The 23,173-nt window shown below is 42.5% G+C and overlaps 1 protein-coding gene across 3 annotated transcripts in view; it reads left to right on the top strand.

Annotated features, from left to right (window-relative positions):
- Window positions 1-1,418: 1,418 nt before the first annotated feature.
- Window positions 1,419-23,173, top strand: part of CACUL1 (CDK2 associated cullin domain 1) — a 40,070-nt gene continuing 18,315 nt past the window's right edge. For all 3 annotated transcript variants that reach the window (XM_035137873.2, XM_035137872.2, XM_035137871.2), the window contains exons 1-3: window positions 1,419-2,004; window positions 3,809-3,935; window positions 12,838-12,940. In XM_035137873.2, coding sequence (XP_034993764.1) covers window positions 1,629-2,004; window positions 3,809-3,935; window positions 12,838-12,940 — 606 coding nt within the window. In that variant the 5' untranslated portion in view covers window positions 1,419-1,628. The remainder of the gene's footprint in view (window positions 2,005-3,808; window positions 3,936-12,837; window positions 12,941-23,173) is intronic.

The raw sequence follows: 23,173 nt of genomic DNA, 5'->3' as shown, positions 1-23,173 counted from the left end.
CAATAAAAACTAGCCATAGCAGAGACAGCAAATTAATGTGCCATGCTGAGGTAATCTTTTGTGTGAAAAGATGTAGCAGAATGTGATGTCCCTGCTTTTATGAGTATTCATACATACTTTGCAAGACTTTGTGCTCACATTGGTTAACTCTACCTTCCTCCAAACTTTCCAGTGCTGTGCCTCCACAGAAATGAGTGGCACATTATGGGTGATTAGGAAGCAGTCGCAGTGGCTTTTATCGCTTTGCTTGCATCTGGAGGTATGATATCAAGGTGCCACATTTTATGCTTATCATATTTGCCTATCTTTTTCTTTTTCATAAAAACAAATAGAGCAGATTCCGAATTATAGTTGGTAGAAATAAACAGCCCATATTTTAAGTGTATTCTTGACCTTCCTTTGCAATTTGTAAGTAAACTTGAACTTTGAATATACTTAGAAACAGTGACACTAGATCAGTCTGTGGGCAATCAAAGGGTGACTAGGTGCAGCTGTCTTTCATTGCTCAGTGTGCTAGTCTTTTTAAAAAAATAAAAGGGGTCTCAGGGTTGACATCAGTTGTGGGCCTGGCTCTTCTGGCCTCTTGCTAGTGGGGAGATCCACTGGCAGTGGGGATGTCTTGCCAGTGAGAAGCACCCCAATGCTCCCACCTACCAAAATGGCAGGTACCTAAGTATGCTAAGCCTGTGTACACAAATGCGTGTGGGGTGTGTGCGCCAAACTGAGACTTTGACTCAGGTGAAAAAAAGCCTAGTTTTGCCCCTGCCTGCTAGGAAAGGAACCCACCACTTGCCCAGGGTGCCCTCAAATATGGACAACAACCAAGGAAAGTAAAATGGAGGAGGGGAGCCGACCCACTGGAGTCTGTAGCAGGTAGTGAGCATCTAGGGCAGGCATAGGCAAACTTGGCCCTCCAGATGTTTTGGGACTACAACTCCCATCATCCCTGACCACTGGTCCTGTTAGCTAGGGATGATGGGAGTTGTAGTCCCAAAACATCTGGAGGGCCGAGTTAGTCTATGCTTGATCTAGGCGTAACGAGAGATCACCTGCTTTGTGGTTAAATAAAAGAAAAAAGAACTCTCTGCCCCCTGTAAAGGGATTTGTTAGACGGAGGCTGCTTTCCTCACTTTTCAGAATTGCTCTCCAACAAAATATTCAGTTTGGGGCTTGGAAACCTCTAGCACCACATAACATAGCGGGGAAAGGAGAGGAGTGCTTATTCTACCACTTCCGACCCTGCCTCGCCCCCAGTGCTACAGCAGCTTCGAGGTTTTCTGGAATCCTTTGCCTCTTGTGTCATGGCGGGGAGGCCAATCATAAACGACATTTCCCAGAATGCCCCGCGGCAGCAAACTGGGCCGGGCCGTAAACTACTGCTTAGGGGAGGGGAGAGCCGTCGGAAAGAGTCGTGCGCAGGCGACGGTCGCTTTACGGCTGCCAAGGCCGGATCCGCTTCCGGAGTTAGCCGCCCTGAAAGCAGCCGCAGCCGCCTGCCGTTCCGCGTAACCTGGAGACGCGACAGCGCCGTTCGGCGATGGGCGGGAAGCGATTGTGACAGGCCGCGCTCTCCCTGCCCGCCCCCTCCTCCCTGCCCGGGCAGAGCGGGCCCCTCCAGGCCTGTCGGGATGGAGGAGGAGAGCATGGAGGAGGAGGGGGGCGGCGGAGGAGCAGGAGGAGGCGGCGGCGGAGGAGGAGGCGGAAGCGTCAGTAGTAGCAGCAGCAGCTACGAGGCCTTAATGGACGACCAGAACCACAACAACTGGGAAGCTGCGGCCGAAGCCGCAGGAGGAGGAGGGACCTATGGGCAGACGCGGCGCCGGCCGGGCTCTCCGTCCCCCGGGGAGCCCCACAGGGCCTCCCTGTCGCCCCAGGAGGAGCTGGAGATCCACATGATGTCCGAGGCCGCCAACGGGCCAGGGAAGGGATGCGAAGCCACGCCGGGCAAGGGGGGCCCCGCCGCCAGCATCAACCTCAACATCAACCCCTCGGCCTCCAAGTTCTGTGAGTGAGAGAGAGGCCAAGGCGGCCGTGTTTTGCGCCACCTCCATCCTGCCCGCAACACGGTCGATCTGTTGGGGAGCTGGGCAGAGCGGAGGAGGCCAGCTCGGTTCGTGCTCCCCCTTTCATTGCAGAACCAGGAGTGTCAGCAAAGGGGGCAGGCATGGAGCATCCCGGCCCATTTGCCATTTTTTAAGGTCGTCAGAAGAGCCCTGCTGCATCTGGCCAGGGGCCCAGCTAGTCCAACATCCTGTTCTCATGTGACCACCCAAAGATGTCCCAGGATGCCCACATGCAGGGCCCTCCACAAATAATGGCTCCCAGAAACCGACATTCAGTTTACGGCCGTAAATCCTCTAGCATTGCTCTGTCCTCGCATCTTAGTGAAGGGATGGTTTTTTGGGGGGGCAGGGGCGGGTAATAACCACAGTTGCTCCCTGGGGTGATGGGATTCTGGTTGTACCTGTCTTAACAGGTGAGGAGCTGATGCGCTCTCTTCAGTTGTAGGTTCATGATTATTGTCCAAGTTGCTCCACAGCTATAAAGCTCTACACATGGAAATGTTAAGAGATAACCAACTATGGGACATGTGTCTGATCTCTGGTGACATGAATTTGTGTGCTTATACACACTAGAGACTGCTCTCATATGCCAGTCACCATATGGTCTCCAGCTGAGGATGGTGCTTCTTGCTGCTTAAACTGTTTCCCTGATAGCATCACAGTGTGTGCATGAATTGCTGCCCTCCCTAGTTTGGCTACATATGTGGGTATTGTTTTGGCTGTACAGTTCTTCTAAACACCAACAGTCAGATTTATGCAGAATAACATAGTCCTTTAAATAACCTGATCCCCAAACCATTTTGTTATGTTTGGCATTGCATATGGCTTATTTTACAGGGTAGTTGGAAGGATTGTTTTAATAGAGTATGCAAGGCACTTGGAGCGCTTGAAAAACTGGGTTATATAAAACAATATCTTGCTCTTGTACCAGTAGGTTTCCAGAGAAGCTTACAATAAAACATAATCAACAAAAACAATTCAACAACATAAAAGCATAAATAGTTACCCAATGTGCATTTACTTTTGCATGCGTGCACACACATGCTTATGGAAGTGCATGTTGTTTGCCCTATTGTTTTACTAAGAAAAGTATAAATATTTGAGTTGGGAAAATTGCTATGTAAACATCTGTGTGTTTCAGGAAGCAATCGAATGCAAACATCTATCAGCTTCTTTGCCTGTGTCCTCTGGTGCCACACTATTCAGAGCCAAGCCATAGATTGCCTTACTGTTACATCTGAATTTTCACCACTGCACAAACAATGAGCAGTAAGCCACGAACAAACCTTGGTTATAGCTCATGATTTGTCTGTAGCAAAAAGGACCATAAATGTGGATTGAGATGTAATGCTAAGCCAGACCATGGCTCTGTTCCAGGTAGCAGCAGGTCCAGAGTAGGGCACAATGACTGCAAATTTTTCTTTTGAGTATCCACATGCTTGTTCACATTTCGCCATGGTTTGGCTTGGGGTTAGGTGCATATGTATAATGTCTGTCTTTAAACATGTTTTGTGTTGGAAGAAACATATTAATAACTCTAGCACACTGATGAGAACAAATTCTTGTTCTTGTACCACAGTGAAATATACGTTTTTGCACCTCAAAAAATACTTTTTTTGCATTATAGAGGTGATTTAAATTTAAGACAGCTTTACAGATGTTGCTAAGAATGTTGGTGCAATTATTTTATCATTCTTTCTGTTGTGTTCCATAAGTGCATTAAGATAATTTATTTTCTCTTGTAGTAATGAATGTTATAACAATAGAAGACTATAAGAGCACATACTGGCCAAAGTTGGATAGTGCCATAGATCAGCTTTTAACTCAGTGTCCCGGTGACTACATCCCCATCTCCTATGAACAAATATACAGGTAAGAAAATTTTACAAGCTTTGTATGGTTCTGGAATAAATTATTTTGCATTTAAGGTTTGCTGTATATCAATTGTATGCCACAGAAGCTACTTTTAATGCACTAGTATTGCATTCTTGGGTAACAATATTCATTTTAATATTAGATTTTAAGACTTAAGGTTGAAAGACAGGATAAAAGTATGATAAAAAATGAACCAGGTAACACATTTTTGAAGCTTTCATTTATTGGAAGGTATTGGAAAGTAAGGTGAATATTTTCAGTTAATCTTGGGTTATGCATACAAAAGGAGGAAAAAGCTGTTTTTCCAGGATATGCATAATACTATAACCTCTACCTTGTTAGATAGGTCTTACTTTTGCAGAAGCTATGTTGGTTCTTCATCAATATGTGTTTTTCTATAAGCTTGGTAATACTATGTCTTCTACCAGTTTTCTTGGAGTAGCTGTTAAGCTAACTGGTCTGTCACTTCCTGGATCTCTCTTTAAAATTGATGTTACGTTGGTCACCTTCCAATGCTTGGGTATGAAGGCTGATCTTGGAGACAGAATACAGAATATCCAGAATGTCACATCTGAGTTCTTTAAGAACTCTAGTTTGTTGCCATCTGGACCTGGTGATTTGCTTATTTTCAATTTGTCGGTAAGCCCTACAATTTCATCGCTTGCCACCACTGTTTGCTTTAGTTCAATGGACTCTCTTCCTATGAAAGTTAGTTCAGGTATAGGGATTTGCCCTATGTTGTCTTCTGTGGAAACAAGCAAATCATTCAGCTCCTCTGCAATCTCCTATTCCTCCTTTAGCACACATTTGACTTCCTTGCCATTCAAAAAATGAACTGCCTCCTTGGCTGGTTTCCTGCTGCTGGTATGTTTAAAGAATGTTTGCTGTTGGTCTTACTTATTTTAGTGACATGCTGTGTGATGTCTTTTTCTTTGCACCCCTTCCCGTCTGCTTTCATTTATTTTGATCTCTTCATTTGGACAGGACTTTCATTTTCTTTGACTCCACTCACTAACTGTGCTGTTAAAACAAAATTTAAAAAACCCTTCCAGTAGCACCTTAGAGACCAACTAAGTTTGTCATAGGTATGAGCTTTCGTGTGCATGCACACTTCTTCAGATACACTGAAACAGAAGTCACCAGACCCTATGTATAGTCAGAAGGTGGAGAGGGGTATTACTCAGAAGGGTGGTGGGAATGGGTGATTGGCTGATGGGAGTGGTAAACCTGTTGATGATTGTTAACGACCGTTAATGGCTGCAATTGGTCTTGCAGGAAAAAGCAAGGGGTGAGGTGCTAAAGACAGCTTTATCATGTATAATGAGATAAGAATCCAGTGTCCTTATTCAGACCAGGTCTCTCCATGGTTTTAAGCTTGGTAATGAGTTGCAATTCAGTAACTTCTCTTTCCAGTCTGTTTCTGAAAATTTTCTGCAATAAAACAGCTACTTTGAGATCTTGTATAGAATGTCCTGGGAGATTGAAGTGTTCTCCTACTGGTTTCTCTGTCTTGTGATTCCTGATGTCAGATTTATGTCCATTTATCCTTTGGTACCTGAAGAAGTGTGCATGCACACGAAAGCTCATACCTATGACAAACTTAGTTGGTCTCTAAGGTGCTACTGGAAGGATTTTTTTAATTTTGTTTTGACTATGTCGGACCAACACGGCTACCTACCTGTACCTGTGCTGTTGTCCTCTTGACCAAGGTGGAACCTTTCCTGAAATGCTGCATACATTCTGGCAAAGCATCTAATAACTCCCAAGCATTTTGAAGAGTTTTTACTTTCTTGACTTTCCCTTTCAACTTCCCTTTTTGCACTTCTGTTGAATTTTGAGAAGGTTCCTCTTTTGAAGTGTATTTGTGACTGCTTTCAGTTTCCTTGGCGATTCCCCACTTCCATATATGTTGAACTTGATAGCATTGTCATACAGTATGTATTCGGTTCAACAGCACTTTACATCCCCTCTTTACCACTTAAATTTAAGTCTTGTGTCTCTTCCCATCTGATCAGTTCCATTAGGGCAGATATTTTGGGGCATCCTGAAAACTTCCATCCCTGACTGCAATCACCCAGTTAATCTGTGGGTAATTTGTCTCCTATTACTACAGCACTTCCTCCTTAGAATGCTTCCTTGATTTGGATTCATAATTTCAAGTTCACAATTTTAGTTAGGGTGGTGGGAGATGACAGTATGTCCTCAACAATTAAGTTACTAGTGTCACCCACAGTGGTTCTGTAAAGGAGCCTGTCCCTTTTGGGAATTCTAGCTTTTTTGACTATGTCCTCTTTGACTTACAGTGCTGTGTCATCCCTAGTATGCACTTCCTGTGCTTTCTGTAGACTTTGAATCTAATGATGACTACCGGTATGTGCTGCTGGTTTGTTCCACCAGGTTTCCATTATGGAATATCTATCCTGTTGCTATTCTATAGCAACGGTATATCTATCCTGTTCTTTAAAACCAAACACTGCAGCTCTCCCATCTTGTCTTGGAATCTTCTAGTATTGGCATATAAACACCTATAGAGAGCCAGTGTGGTGTAGTGGTTAAGAGCGGTAGACTCGTAATCTGTGGAACCAGGTTTGCGTCTCCGCTCCTCCACATGCAGCTGCTGGGTGACCTTGGGCTAGTCACACTTCTTTGAAGTCTCTCAGCCCCACTCACCTCACAGAGTGTTTGTTGTGGAGGAGGAAGGGAAAGGAGAATGGTGGCCACTTTGAGACTCCTTAGGGTAGTAATAAAGCGGGATATCAAATCCAAACTCCTCCTCCTCCTCCTCCTCCTCCTCCTCCTCCTCCTCCTCCTCCTCCTCCTCTTCTATAAATGGTGTCTCTCTCCAAATGTCTCTGGCATAATGTTTTCCACTATGGTGCTTTCAGCTCTTAGAATAGCTATCATGTACCCCTACACCTCTGTTACCTAGTTCTTCCCTCTCCCATTGGGACACATCTATAGATATGTTCAACCCATCACTTAGGGATGATTTGACCCAAACAGAATGCTTCACCAGACTTCCCCTCAGGGGTTCTCTGTTTGTATTGCTGGGTGGTTTTTAATGTTCCAAGGACTGCATTAAGGTTATTTAGAATTATGTTTCGGTGAAACTCTAGTCTCTTTATTTCCTTAGCTCAGAATCACTGAGTGTGTTAATGTCTTAGGTATAGTTCGTGGATCATCTATGATTGTGAAAATTTATGGAATATTCAAGGGCCAGCCAAATACAGTATGAATTACAATAATTCCTCAAGAGATAAGAAGTGGCATTTTTTAGTTAAAAGGGGCTCAGTGATTTTGGGCAGGGATTGGATTGTTGGTCCCTTCAACTCTAATAGCAAATACGGGTTTAATGGCAATGCTAGCTTGGCATTGGGGGTGTTGAGAACCCTCAATAAAATGGGCTGAGAATCATGGTTTACTGGAGGACCCCATGGAAATGAACAGAAGCTGTAATGCTGACAGAATACCACTGGCGCTAAAACTTCATTTTTTTTGTTATCCTCTACTTTCCTCATCTCCAGTCACTTGCTATGTGTACACACAGCACTTTGCAGTGCTTATCTCATGGAGCTTTGCAATGACTCCATGAAATGGGTGAGGCCAAGAGATGTTTGGGTCTTGTCCATGACCAACCAATTTTCTTTATTGCTGACCCAAATATTTGTCTAAAAGCAGCCCGGTGACTAAAAGCAGCATTCTGTTTGCTGTAAGCTGACACCATCTGACTTGTGCTTCATCTGCCCCGCTGTAAAAGTATCTTTCTGAAAAGGACAGCAGGAGGTGACCACTCAGGTTTTGAAAATATGGACCAGGGTACTGTCCATGTACCAAGTGTCAAAGAAATTGAATGCACGTGCTTCCATTTCCTCTGTTGTGCTGGGAATTCTAACATGGGGCTGAAATACAGAGTTATACACAATCAATATAAAGTTAGTTGTGGTGTAGTCCCATTTATTTTGGTGAAGCTATTTCATTATGTTACTTTATCCTGTTAAGATAGGCTCACTCATGAAAATGTTGCCATCCATTCCAATGCAAGTTGCTGTTTTTGTTTTTTCCCTGTTAAAGACAGACACACTCATGTAGACTTACAGTGGTACCTCGCTAGACGAATGCCTCACAAGATGAATTTTTCGCAAGATGAATGCGTTTTGCAATTTCAATGGAGACTCGCAACATGAAGTTTCCTATGGCGCGCTTCGCAAGATGAATTTTTTTCGTCCCATAGGGTGCCTTGCAAGACGATTTTAAAAAATTCGTCTTACGAGGCACCCTATGGGAAACCGCACTTCAATGCATTCCTATGGGAGCCGCTTCACAAAATGATTTTTTTGCTATACGAAGTGACTCGCGGGACGAATTAAATTCGTCTTGTGAGGCACCACTGTATTCCCTAAATCCTTTGGTTTCATTCACAAGAAACTTGTTAGACTTTTTTTTTATCTGAAAGAAAAAAATACATTTTTTTTTCTTGGTGAATCAGAAACGTCATATTGCATACAGTGGCCAAAGCAGCACCATTGACCATATTACATGTATGAGAAACAAAATAGCTTTGACCATATCATTGCAGAAGTGTTTTACACAATAAAATGAACAAGGGTTCCAACACGTATGGGGCTTTTTATTAATTAACAAAACTTAATTTTTAAATATTTTATTACCACCAAATAAACACCCTTCTGATTTTTAAAACATAACAAGTTCATGGTTAGCCCATTCTACAAAAAAAGGTATGATGCATGTGTTAGTTGTGGTTTGTGTGCTATGGCTTATTGAACGTACCAAGGTACAGAATGACTAAAATTCACTTTGAATGGTCGGTGAACCACGTAATACAATTTTTCTACCTTCTTTTGAAAGAGACAAAAATTAGCTTTATTTTGATACCAAAATAAGCCCAATTGGTTGAAAAATAAGCAAAACAGGTTTTTTTCTAAACTGACGCAGAAATTGCATTAGTCTAAATCGTGTGAAAATTAAAAATTTTAAAAATTTCTCCTGCACCCAATTTCAGACCAAAAAATATTTTTAAAAAATTATTTGAGGTTATCTCATATAATCTACATACAATTTTTTAAAAAAGAAAATCTGAGTCATGAGAGCACGGTCGAGTATTAAAATCAGGTGGTTTGGTATGGAAGGACCCTAGTAGAAAAATGGTTATGGCATTGTATCTGAGAATTGTGATAGTTGTGTTTCTGAAATTAATACAGTGGTACCTCGGTTTTCGAATGTCTCCGTTGATGAACGTTTTGGAACTCGAATACTGAAAACCTGGAAGTAAATACTTCTGTTTTTGAATGTGCTTCGGAAGTCTTCCGCTGAGGTACCACTGTATTTTTCTCAATTTTCTCTGTACATTTGCAGGCCGGCCTTTGTGCCTCGGTTTATGAACATTTCGAAAGTTGAACAGTCTTCCGAAATGGATTATGTTTGAAAACCGAGATTCCACTGTACTTAAAAGTTCAAATGAAGCATTTTGGAGTCCCACGTGTTATAATTGTTTTTTAAATATAATTTTGTTTTCATTTTACTGTTTTACTTTTGATCTGAGAACACTGCATGCATTGTCAGATATATTCCCCGTGTATAGTTTTGCTGATGTTACAATTTTGGAAACTTCTTAAAGGCAGTAGTATTTGGCGATGAAGGCTTTAGATGTTAAGAATTATGTAGATAATAACTTTGAATGGATTTCTCTTTTGATCCCGATTAAATTGATGCCATATGTAGTAGGGATCTGGAGACACACACAAATTGATTCAGAACCAACTTCTGTACTTTGGGTAGGACCTGTTTCACCTTGTACTCAGGATAGAGCCTCGATTTTGATTTTCTGAGTAATTTGATATCCACCTGCTTACTACATGACAGCCACTGTCAATGTGAGCAAGAGTTTCTCTGCTGGTGCACAGTGGGGCAGCTGTCAGAGAGAGAAAATAAATATTCCATCCCTGAAAATGGCTGGCAGCAGTGAAGAAGTCCACACCCAACATGGATCCTCCTGTCTCCATTGACTTGCATATGAAGAATCATGGTAGCTGTCAGAGCCCCAATGCATGCCTTCAGAGCAGTTCCTGCCAACAATGACACTGTGAGCAGGGATTGTTATGAAGGTGCTATCCTATATAGCTCCAAAGTGGATACAAAGCATAGACAGCCCTCTTTTTGTTTCAGGCCACATTGGTGAAGGTCTGAATACTAAAGCAGCATTCTTTGGTTTGTTACTTGGGCTTGATCTGAAGTGGCTTCATGCCCCTGGATCTGTGGTATTTTCTAGGTCAAGATGAAGGAACAGCTAGGTTTTGTGGCTTTGATGGAATTTCAACCATACTTTACATACCGTAATTGCTGAGAACAGAACCATTTCAAATGTTGGCAGTCTTAGGTGGAATCTACACCAGCAGCTTTTCATGCAAGTTACTCTGATCAGAGTGCAGTGGGACCTGCTTATATTTTCACACCATTTGTTTTGTTGTGCAAAATTTGTGTCATCAAGAGGCAGAGGAAACTTGGAAATAGGCAGGAAAGCAGGGTGGATAAAAATCAATGATTTTTTAAAATGGATTTTTTAAAATTTTAAACTGATTTTTTTCCTGATTTAAATTGGATTTTTTAAAATTTAAATTGGATTTTTAAAAGAAAATGCTTTTGGAGGAAAAATATTTCTAAAGATAGTTTTTTATTTAAGTTACATTATATTCCAAAGGTTATTAATCAGGAAATAAGGATTTGTTTAAACATGGATACATATGCTATAATGTTATTGTTTTAGTTAAATAAATTGTTTAAATTGTTATTAAGGAAATGATTATTTTTCTCCTTCCAATAAAGTCAGTAATTTTTGATATAACTGTGAAACTACTCTGAAAATTTATTATTCCAAAAATGAAACCTTCATCTGGTTGTAAATATTAAGATTATACCAGCAGGAATGAGTCTGATTTAAATCAAATGTTACTGACTAGTGTTTTAAAATTGAGATTTAAATCGATTTGATTTCAATCAAATCCACCCTGCAGGAAAGTAGAGAAAAGCACTAGTCTGGACACAGGGGTGTAGCCAGGATCAAAATTAGGGAGGGGCAAGGGGTGGAGCTAAGGCACGGGGGGAGGGGCCACAGTGGGGCAAGGAAAGCCATGGTCGTTCAGGGGCGAGGGGGCGCCAGGATCAGCCCGAAATTTGGCTGTTCCGATCCCCCCTCCCCCTCCTCGACTGGCAGGGGCGAGGGGGCGCCAGGATCAGCCCGAAATCGGGCTGCTCCGACCCCCTCCTCCCCCTCCGCGATCGGCAGGGGCAAGGGGGCGCCAGGATCAGCCCGAAATCGGGCTGTTCCGATCCCCTCCTCCCCCTCTGTGATCGCTGTCCCTTCTAGCCGGCTGGCTGTGGGGCGGGTGGAGGGAAAGCCCCAGAGCCACGCAAAGCGTTTGGCTGGCTTTCCCTCCACCCGCCCCACAGCCAGCCAGGGAGAAGGGAGACGGCACTGGGCGGCGGCAGGCAGCGGGGCAGGCTGGCCAGCGGCCCTGCTTCTAGGGGGGGCAACTGCCCCCTCCTGCCCCCCCTGCCTACACCCATGTCTGGACACCCCTTCAATGTCTTTCACTTTAAGCAAGTCGTGGAACACTGATCACAGATGATTGCTGAAATGTGGTTACAACTAGTGGCAGAACTGTCAGTTTCCGTTCAGAAATAGCATCTTTAATTCCTTGTAATGTGCAGGTATTGCTGTGCTACTTATTTTGTTTGTGGTTTGCAGCTCGCATTGCTGGGAAAGCCAACAAATATTAGCTTAGCTCAATCTAAGCCTTATTTATTTTGATTTTTAGAATCTCCTTATATGGAACATTTCAAGGTGATGTCAAAATGTCAAAATATACATTATAAACAATACCACACCCAAAACCAACAGTTTAAACACAGTAAAATAACTCACTACAACGATGATATCAATAACTCTTTAAGCAATCAAACAATAAAATCTCTCCGTCCCAACAAACGTTATACTGTATGATCACCTAACCTTTAAAACTCAATCAGCCCCCAAGAAGTAGCAGTAAAATATCTGCACTTAAGTGCCTAGGAGTAAAGTAAAGGAGTAACAATTGCTTGCTTAAAGTGAAAGACATTGAAGGGGTGTCCAGACTAGTACTTTTCTCTACTTTCCTGCATATTTTCAAGCTTCCTCTGCCTCTTGATGACACAAACTTTTGCCCGGCAGGCACCAAAATAATGTCAAAGTCTGTGCAAAGTAAGCCACCTTAGGGAGAGCATCCGTTGGCATGGGGGCCACCACCGAAAAACCCTTCTTTTTTGTAACTACTCTCCTGACTTCCGGAGGGGGCACAGAGAGGGAGGCCTGTAATGGCCTCGGGGGCTGCGTAGGTTCATATGAGAGATCTGGGTATAGGGGTCCTGCGCTGTGTGAGGGTTTGTAGATTTAAACCAGCATTCTGTGCCCAACAGGGAAAGTGCAAAGTAGTTGACAGGAATGCCTTTATGTTCAGAAGTAAAGACTCTCTGAAGGAATTAGATGAAGCTGTGGTTAAAGTGCATATACTTGAGAAAGTGCCCCATGTTAATACAGTCATGTGAATAATTATTTGATGGCTTTCCATAACAATTTGATACAATCAAGCTATTCTATTAAAATCCCAAACATTATATAGGAGGCAGCCATAACTTTTCAATGTTTGCAAGGCTGTCTGTAGGGAGCCCAGGTAGTAGGCTGCTACAAAACCTGATGGATATGTAGGGTCTTTGTTTAGGATGCGTATTGCTGAAGTTTCCTTTTAATTTGAAGCGGAATTTCTACTGGCTTGACATTTCTTGTTTTTCCCCCTCTGTGCTTCAAACTGTTGTCAATTCATCACTGTTCCTGTATTTATTTCTGCAGTTGTGTGTATAAATGTGTGTGCCAGCAGCATTCGGAACAGATGTATAGTGACCTAATAAAAAAGATAACTAACCACTTAGAGAGAGTCTCAAAGGAGCTGCAGGTAAGAAGCTGCACAATTTTGTTTTCCTGGGATTTGGCATTTTACTGGGAGTAGTGTGCCACTGATCATTTGAAATGATTGTTATCACAGCTGTTACCTATGTAGAACTCAACTAAACCTTATGTGTAATGTGTGAGTGTAGAGCACTAACCTTTGAATGATTCCTCTAGGAAAATGAGGTTTCACTGTATTTGCTTAGGTCCTGTATTTTATAAAACTGTCATGAACCAAAAGTTGAAATAGATGCAATGGAGGAACATTCTTGACTCTTAGACATCTAGACTTCTCTGGGATAACATAAAAGTGAGCCAAAACCAGAGCAATTATTAATGTATATTTAAATTTTCTAAAAACATTTCCTTAGTGGTCCATTATGGCACATCATAACCTATCCCGGGTCAGCACAAAAGTGCATTGTTTCCTCTTATTTGGTCAGCAGTGTCCCCAAAGGAGCAGACATTACTATATTTTTGCCTGGGTAAATTCCTTTGTGTTTTAGGATTGACCACAAATCTATCGCAGAACTTCAGCTTTGATTGAGTCTTACTTATACTGCTGATACACATTTGTTTTTACCTAGCCAATGTCACTTGCGGGTGACATTGCCATCTTAAGAGGAGCTCCCCCTTCTCTTAGAGTATAAAAGTTTCTTTTTGATCATTCTTGCTTGCCCTTGATGATGGTTCCACTCTCAGTACTGAGCTACAAATATTCTAATACCTCTATGCTTTACATTAAAACATATAGAGCTGTTTACACTCGTGGTTCAAGGTTAGGCAACAAGGTGCAAAGGAAAGGAGAAGTACATTATGAGAACAAGTATAAAAGTGAGTGGTAATAAGAAAAATCGTTAAGTCAATTTCTTACTCTGGGCTTGTAGAAAGATGAGAGAAGTGGCTAGAAGTTCCTATCCCCATGCATGTTTTCCGGTTCTTTACTGGAATGTGGGGCTTTAATGGAGGAGGACTCCTGAGAGCAGCTGCTGCAACTACTGTTCCCTTTAATCCACCACTATCTTTTGTTTGCTTGTCCTGGCTGAGCAGGGAAAGGCATATGCTTACAGACCCCACCATAATGGAAGTCTAACCTGGTTCAGGGTAGACATTACCCACTGTATCTCTCTGCTTCTGCCGTCACCTCTTCTTGGTCTCTGCCTGCTCTTCCTCCTAGCTTTTGAATGTGCTTTTCAAAAATGACTTCGTTTTTCAAAAAAAATCTCCAAAAAATCAAATCCCTTTAAAAAATCTGTGTTGCTTTGTTTTTACTTTTGCCATTGTTGTTGCTGCTGTGCTGCTACTGCCAGTTATCTTCTATGAATCTGCATTTTCTGCTGTGAACATCATCCAAATACTACTCTGTTATTGCAGATACAGTAGATGCTTGGATTAATCTTTGAATTTAACTGTTATCAGATTTCATTAAACTATTTAATCCTTAGTGATGCAATGCAGTGCAAGTGTTCTGCATCAGCATTGAATTTAGGCTTCCTTCCTGAGTGCCTGGCGTGCTATGGTCCATGGGGTCACGAAGAGTCGGACACGACTAAATGACTAAACAACAACAACAACCTGTTGGGAACAGGGTTTTTAGGTCTGCGTTCTCTTTTCTGCGAGCCTGTCAAGGCAGAGGTTGATATGGATAAATTTCAGAGGTGGATGCTGGGATTGATAGGCATATAAAGTTTGTATTATGTTAAATGTGCAAGCCTTAATACATTTAATCACCATACCTACCGTGTTTCTCCTAAAATAAGACACGTCTTATATTTATTTTTCCTCCAAAAAAACACACCACGGCTTATTTTCAGGGGATGTCTTATTTTTTTTGTTAAGCTTTTTTATTTTTTACCGGTATTAAGCTTTCAGAGAGTTTTGCTGGGTCGGGGCTCCGTGCGGCGCACGCTGCTGTCCTTGCCGGCTCCAGCTCAGTCGGGGCTCGGCGCTCGGAGGGGTGTGTGGGTTACTTGCTAAGCAAAGAGCGGCTGCTGCGGCGACTACCCCCCCGCCCCTTGTCAGCAGCCGGCTGCCCGGATCACTACTGCCTTTGTTACAAGCTTGCAGAGAAGCAGCTGCCCAACAGCAAACTTCCTCACGCGATTAAGTTTCCCCTCCGGGTTGCAGGACTGCGCCCCTCCACACTCTCGCGTGATATTTTGTTTAGGGCGGGGTGTGTGTTGTCTTTGCAGATCGAACATCAAAGCTGAGAAGCGACTTTTCAAACACAGACAGTCGCTATTTAGCCGTCATTACGGAGCCCCCGCCCCCCAACTGCCCCTCTAAAATCTGTTGCTTGGGGTGCAGCGTCTGCAAAGCCTTGGCTGCAGAGCAGGGTCTCCAAGCAAGCGAACAGCGGCGCGCCCATTCAAGATGCCCAAGCGAAGAGCAGCAGTGGCTGCCGCTGCCTCCTGTTGTAGCAACCCCAGCTCCGTCGAGCCGCTTCGCCCGGCGGGATGAAATGGAGGACAAACGCCGAATGAATAAGCGCTTAACCGGCGCCCTCTCTCCCCCCGCCCCCAGCAGTATAGCGTGCATCGACTGCTAAAGAGGCTTCGCATTCAAAACGGCTGCAATCCCTGGCGCGTTTACCTGGGCGAAAGCTCCGTGCAACTTGGCAGGACTTGCTTCCGTGTAAAGCGTGCACAGAGTCGGGCTGCAGGGGGCTTTGCTTTTTTGAATGAGGGGCGGGCGGGTGGGTGGCAGAATCAGATCCAGGCTGCCTTTTTCCAAGTATCCACATTTCTCGCCAGGATCTTGACCTAAGCTTCCTCGAAGCCTCTTCCACTGGGTCTTTACCGGGTCCCGCTGAGTTGGGGCTCGGCGCAGCACGCGCTGCTGTCTTTGCCGGCTCCCGCTCAGACTGAGCGGGACCCGGCAAAGACAGCAGCGCGCGCTGCGCCGAGCCCCGACTGAGCAGGACCTGGCAAAGAGCAGCGCGCACCGCGCCAAGTCCCGACCCAGCGGGACCCAGTAGAGACAGCAGCGCGCCGCGCGCCGAAGAAGCGCCATGCAGACCTGCTCCCACCACTACCGTAACAATACCCCAACACGTCTTATTTTGGGGGGATGTCTTATATTTTTTTGCCTTTAAAAAATCGTGCCATGGCTTATTTTATAGGCACGTCTTATTTTAGGAGAAACACGGTAGGTCTTTATGTAGTTTTTGTGTAGAATTTTGGGGTCAAGTGTAGTGCCTCTTATACTCATCCTGGTGTGTGGCTTGTGGTATCCAGCATGCAATTGCAGTTGGCTGGCCTCTCCCATGCTTTTGCTTTGTGACTGACTTTACTGTTGCACCTTAACATTCTGGCTAAATAAATGAATAAAAACTTTACACTTGGATCCCACCTTTGTACGCTCATGTTTAAGGTGATGAACATGTGATTCTCAGGCAGGTATCTATCCAGGTACCAACCAAACAAATACCTGCTTTATTTCAGCAAGGTAGTGGTCTTACGTGCCTTCAGATCATGGGTCTTGCAGCCTTGAAGACTGCTCACCCCCAAAATATGTTGACCCACTTATCAGATTGTATTGTATCTCAATTTGTCAGTCTTTGGAATGAATATTCCCATAATGAGAGGAACAGAAAAGTGTGTGGCAAGCCGCTTTAAGAAAATGCAGGCATTTACTAGGCATTTCTGGCCTCTTCCAGTCTTCTTCCTGCTCCTCTGTCCTGATAGAGCTGGGAAAGTAAACATGATTCCCTCCCAGCTTCTAAGCTTCTTTAAGAAGATGCCATAATTTACATGTAATCTAATGTTTTTTCATGAAATAATTATTTAGACACTCTATAATCTGTAAATCTTATTTTCAGCATCACATAATTTTATTGGCAATGATTCCACTGGTGTGAAGTGTCAATGTATAAAGGTTGTTTGCTAAAAAGAAAACTTGCCGCTGGATAGCACATTGTGCCTCTGAAGCATTATTCTCTAGTAAATTCAAATGGTCTGATACTTGCATATTGCTTTGCTATACAATAAGGTTGAACATTGTGATTAGTTATTAAAAGTAGTGCTTCCTTATACTTGTTCATTGCATAGCCATTTCTAAACAAGATGCTTCCTGGATCTACATGGAGATACTCACGGGAACCAGAAAAACCTGCATGTATATATGGTTTCCCAACTATGCTTATTTATTACTTAAGAGATTTATACCCTTCCTTTCAGCAGATATCTGATGCAGGTTGGCAGGAACATGAGACAGTACCTGTTTCATTGTGGTGCCCAGAAAGCACAACTCCTTCTGTCATGAGATTTGCTTAATAATAATAATAATAGCAGAGAGTGGCTAACATAGCTCTGCTATTTTTATTCTTATTATTAATTATTCACCTGTCTCAGGATACATTTTTTATTTGTAAATCTTTTGACCTCCCCTTTTGTTTAACATGTTTTTGTTTTTATGGCACAATTTGGGATTCTGTGAGACTCCCCATTGGAGTTGGAGTTCAGTTTCCATCAGTGCCAGTTAGCAAAGTCAGTGGTCAGATTATGGGAGTTGCCCTTCTTGTGCTATTGTTACGTTTTTTTAGTTGTCATCCTGTTTTTATTTCTTTTGACTAGATAGAAGCTGCCTTGATTGCTCCGTTCTAGACTGGAAAAGTGAGCTAAAGATCTCACTACGTAACTAACTGCACATTGCTAGGCCTGAGCAAACGGGAGAACGTTTGTGTGTAAAATGTTCACAAGTGCTGCCAGCTGGGTGGACAATGCTATGATTTCTGTAGCTCATTCCTTTCCTCTGTTTGTATTAGGATTTTGATGATTCCTCTTCCTTGTCCCCAGTGCTGGTGAAGGTGCTTGAATTCTGAAGGGGCCTGCTTGAACATAGGGGGGAGCTGATCAGTATCCAAGATGGGGCCAGAGTTGTTGCTGGTGCAATCTTGCACTGGTGAAACTGTAGCAAGGTTTTGCTTGAAAGGGAGGGTTAAGCAGGTTAAAGCTGAATGTGTTTGCCTCTCATAGGGTGTCACAAACTTATGCTTGATCTGTGACAGCTGCAGAGGAATGTTCTCTTTCTGCAGGATGTAACATATCCTTCAGAGAGTCCTTGCCTATCTCTCATTTACCCTAAATATTGTCATTATTTTAGCACTCGGTGGATTTCTTCAGAATATTCAGCTCTTATCCCATTCCTCTATATATTGCAGTGAAGTACTAATTTTGCTTTTTGTGTGACTCTAATAAACAATTTGAGTGACAAGTGAGCTTAACTTGCAGTGAGCAACCTGAATAGATGATCTCTGCTGTGGACTCTGAAGGGACGCGGGTGGTGCTGTGGTTTAAACCACAGAGCCTAGGGCTTGCCGATCAGAAGGTCGACGGTTTGAATCCCCGTGACGGGGTGAGCTCCCGTTGCTCGGTCCCAGCCCCTGCCAACCTAGCAGTTCAAAAGTACGTCAAACTGCAAGTAGATAAATAGCGGGAAGGTAAACGGCGTTTCTGTGTGCTGCTCTGGTTTCACCAGAAGCGGCTTTGTCATGCTGGCCACATGACCTGGAAGCTGTACGCCGGCTCCCTCAGCCAATAACGCGAGATGAGCGCCACAACCCCAGAGTCAGTCACAACTGGACCTAATGGTCAGGGGCTCCTTTACCTTTGCTGTGGACTCCACCAGCTTAGGAGAAAAAAGGGTTTTCCATTTTGTAATTTGTACTGTAGGTGGCAGCAGAATGCTTTCACTGTCTGAATACTGTTTAAACTGCAGAAAAGACAAGATAGATTTTCTCTTTTGAAAACCTCGTAGCTTTCCTGTGCATTAGATTGTCTCATAGATTTGCAGATCCTGAAGCTTTGTTCCATACTGACTGTTCCCTGTATCACCTACCACCTCCCTACTATCCTCCACATGCACTACATTAAATATAATTTATGCCTGATATATTACCTCCCCCCTTTATGTCACATAGTAACTGCTTGGTTTGGTCTAGCATAGTAACAACACTGTAATTAGCCTTCCTTCATTATGCATCAGTGAGCATTAAACAAGTCTTGGAGATAGATGCAGATGACAATCAGTTGTATAAATATCATATAAAGGTTGCATAAGTCTACTTGGCATACTGTATTGTAATGGATGTTAATGGAACTTGAAGCACAGCCTGAGAAAAACGCTTTAGAGGTTTGTATGTACGATGCATCCAAGACCCAGTACAGTTCTGCCAGAACTGAATTTATGTACTCTGACCATCTTGTCCTAGTGAGCAACCTGGCTTCCAAATTCTGCACCTGCTGCAGTTTCTGAACTGTCTTCAAAGGCAGCCCCAATGCATTGCAGTTGTCTAGCTGGAGATTACCAGAGTTTAGACCAGAACTTTCCAAACTTTCCATGTTGGTGACACACTTTATAGACATGCATCATTTTGCAACACAGTGATTCAGTTTTACTAGAAAACCGAAACTAACCCCCTTCCAGCCCCGGGAGGAGCATGAGGAGCGGTTGTGTGACACACCCACACACTGCTGCCGACACATGTGTTGTGACACACAGTTTGGAAAGCTCTGGTTTAGACAACAGCAGTTAGGTTGCCTCTATCTATGGGTCACTTGCTAAGAACTGGAAATAATTTAAAATACATTAATTGCTATTTTACAAAAAATTCAAATGCTAAAAGTGTTGAACACACACTGAAGAGTTTATACTTAGGCTTATCTGTTGTTGTTTTTATGTTAAATTCAGGAATAGTGGAACTACTGTGAGTGATTTTTTTCTTTTCTTATTTTGGTCTTCCATTGAGCTATGTCAGAATACTATGGCTTTAGTTTGAGCCCTAGGTGGCTATATATGAACATTCATAATAAACTCACATTACTGGTTATTTTGTAACTAACTTTAACTATTTGCATATATCCACATGGCATGTTGTTTGGTTTTACTGTATTGTCAAGAGGTAGGGAAAATCTTGCAATTTCTCTTTTTTCTTGGATATTTTTTTTATCAGGCAAAGAAGTATTATGTCCTTCAGGCACAATGTGGTGACACATTCAATAGTGGCTAACCAAATGGTTATATATGCATATGATAAGATACTGCTTGATAAATGGTTGTCTACATGGCTCACTTTTAAAAATCAGAATGGTAGTGCAGTCAACAAAGCTATATTGGCTTTTCTGTCAAAGAGAACATGCTAGGTTTTCATTTTGCTGCTGCTTCAGATAGAAGGACTGCTTTATTCAGAATTTTATGAAGAATGGAAATGAGGGTGGTTTCTTGAATTTACTTTGCATTGATTATATGTCTGCAGCATAAATAAATTTCCCCTTTGGGATCCTTTCTCTAAGAGAAAAAGAAAATGTAACCAACATTTTGTCAAAATATATGCATAAACAGCCGCAGGGCTCAATCTTGGTTTGAATAGTGACTGCTTAGCCATCCTCAGGGAAGTGTAACAAAATCTGAGCGTTCCTCCAAACCATGGAACTGCAGGCACAGAGATTCTTCTTTTCCCCTTTTACCAGCCCCAAAGATGAGCAGATTTATTGCTGGGTGTAAGTGGTGGATCAAAATAAGGCACAACCTCTGCCAGTCCTGCCCAACCCTAAATTGTGGAGGGGAAGATGGAGATAGGTTGTCTTTGTCTTTCTGCTTTCCAGGGGTGGGGGTCCCTGGCAAGCCCCTCTCTATCCCCACACCAGCTCTGCACGCAGTGGAAGGAAGAGGAGCACATCCTTTTACTAGAGGTGTGCAGCACCCTAGCTAGGGTTGAATAGCAAGTGATTTGGGATGTCTTTACCCCTCACTATGGTGAAATGAAATGTCAATCAAGTGCCCCAAGTTGGCCAAACGATACTCTGTGTCTGTACTTTTGTGCACACTGTATCTCTGGTTTGTTAATGTTTCTTTAGGTTCATGGACTTCGAAACGCTGCCTGTGGAACATTGGAAATCAATGGATGGTTATTCTTGTTTTTGTTAAAGCAGAACAGTGGAAGGGTGGGTTGGAAACTTCCTTTAACTTCTTCAAAAATGCTCTGCTTGAAAATAATTTGTCCAAAACCTCTCCAGCACTCTGCAGACAGCCTTGCACCCAGCCATCATCACCTCATAAGGCTTGCTGGAAGGCAGTCCCTTCCCTCCAAGCACAAGCAGGCCCTTGAAAGTCAAGGCATCTCTTATGAAGCTTCTAGCGTGTTAAATAATGTACAAGCAAAAATACCCACCATCAGCCACCTCTTAAATTATTTCATGGTAAGAAGCAGCATAAGGCAAACCTTCATTCTCCCCTGAAAATATGAAAGTAATCATAGAATTGTTGAGTTGAAGGGATCCAAAGGGTCATCTAGTCCAACCCCCAGGAATGCAGGAATCCCAGCTAAAGCATCCAGGACGAGAACCAAAACACAGCCATCCTTCAATATTTACACTTTTCCTAATTTTGTGATGCGCTTTTCCAACCAAACAATGTTGGTTACCTGCTGAATTGAATCTCGGTTTAGCAAAATCTTAAGCAAAAATGCCTTTTGGAGCAAGATGTTCTTAGCAGCAGTGTTAGTAGAGGTTTGTAGGTTTTTAGATGTTTCTGTAGTCCTTCATATGTAAAAATTGTGCCTCGCCCCTTCTCAGTTTCCTTCTTTTCTGGGTGATACTAATCTTTTCTTTATATAAATGAAATGTTAGCTAATCATCACTTCTTCTGGATAACCTCATGTTGTGGTGTTTTTCTCCATTTCCAACCATTCAAATGGTTGAATGCATTTCAGGATTTCATTTTGAGTTTAGAATTGAGCAATTTCAACCTGAAGGGGTAATTTTAACTTGTTAAGACTTGAAACTGAAAGGTAGGACTTAGATTTGGCTTCCAGCATCAATGCAAAACCATCCCTTGTACCCTAATCATAGTGCTGGATATAATCCTGCTGTGTAGTAGCTTGTAGAAGTGAAGCATAACTTTTTAAAAAGAACAATGATAATTCATACAGAGAAATTTCAAGCAAACAGATTTGCATTTCTTAAATACTGTTGCTGGAAAAGAAAATGAATATAATGGAGAAAAAGGAACATGCTTCAATAAGAAAGTATCAGCTGAAAAAGTTTGTGCTTTAAAATAAGTATAATGCCGGAAGACCTGTTCCCCTGCAAGTCTGTTTGAAAGTTGTTACAGTATGCACTTGATCTAATAATGAATTTAATTATGCATACAAGAACTCCCTAGGTATCTTATGAACTTCTTAACAGTTTATATGAATTTTTAATTTAGCAGTCTCGGAAAATCATTTTTCATTCTATACTAAGGAAGACTGACAGGAAGACTGTGAGAATCACATTTTTTCTGTTACGCCGAAAGATTGTCTCTTCTATATATTAGGTTTTGGAAATCTTTTCTACAACATGGCATGGGATAAACATTTTTGTGGGCAGAGGGTATGTGTGAAGCAAAGGGTTTTGGTTTTTGCAGATGGGATTCTAAATAAAACTAAATTGAAAGAAATTAGACTAACTCACAGTCCTATTTTCAGAGGGGTAACATAGCTGGGTTAGCCTGTTGCAACATTTCCCAGCAATTCACTGTGAGCTTGTTTAAAAAACTTTCGTGTCAGCATTAACTGATTAGGGAGTTCTTCAGATAGTGTCAGGGTTCCGTCTGTGCAAGAATTTCCGCTTGCAAAGTGGGACTCCCCCCCTCTTTTTCCCCTATACACTCCAAGCATTATTTAAGGGTTCTCCCAACCCTCTGGAACAGATTTGAGGAGAGTGCACACAGGGGCAGGACTGGAGGGATGGAAGTCCTGTTGCGCAAGTGGAAATCAGTTTGTGCTAGACAAGCTTCCCTCCCTGAATTGCATATGCAACTTGGGATTTGTTGGGCCTGCGTTTTAGGCTTTACCTTTTTAAGAGAATTACTGTTGAATTTTGATGTGTATTCAGCATATTCAGTTACAAGTGGAAGAGCAAATGCTCCTTTTCAGAATATAAATAATTACATTAAATTGATGCCGACTTCCTGGAATATTCTGAAGTGTCCCTTTCGAGAAGAGATCCTTCAACCCATAGCAACAACAGAAATTTTTCTTCCCTTCTTTCCTGCCGTCACTTGAATTTGTTCTTAAACTTTCCCACACTTGACGTCATCAAGACCCAATTATAATTTCTAAAAGCATTCCTTGGTCAGTAAGTGTTGCAGTAATTGTAATGTTAGTGCTGCATAGAGTACAGATAAAATGATTCCTTCAACAATTCTTAGATGTTCTTTAGGAAAATTAGGATACAAACACACATTCTTTTGCTTGGAT

This window comes from Zootoca vivipara, chromosome 5 (genome assembly GCF_963506605.1).
Source record: "Zootoca vivipara chromosome 5, rZooViv1.1, whole genome shotgun sequence".
NCBI lineage: Eukaryota > Metazoa > Chordata > Lepidosauria > Squamata > Lacertidae > Zootoca > Zootoca vivipara.
The sequence above is the reverse complement of the archived record's forward strand: the minus strand, read 5'-3'. Positions and strand labels throughout refer to the sequence as shown.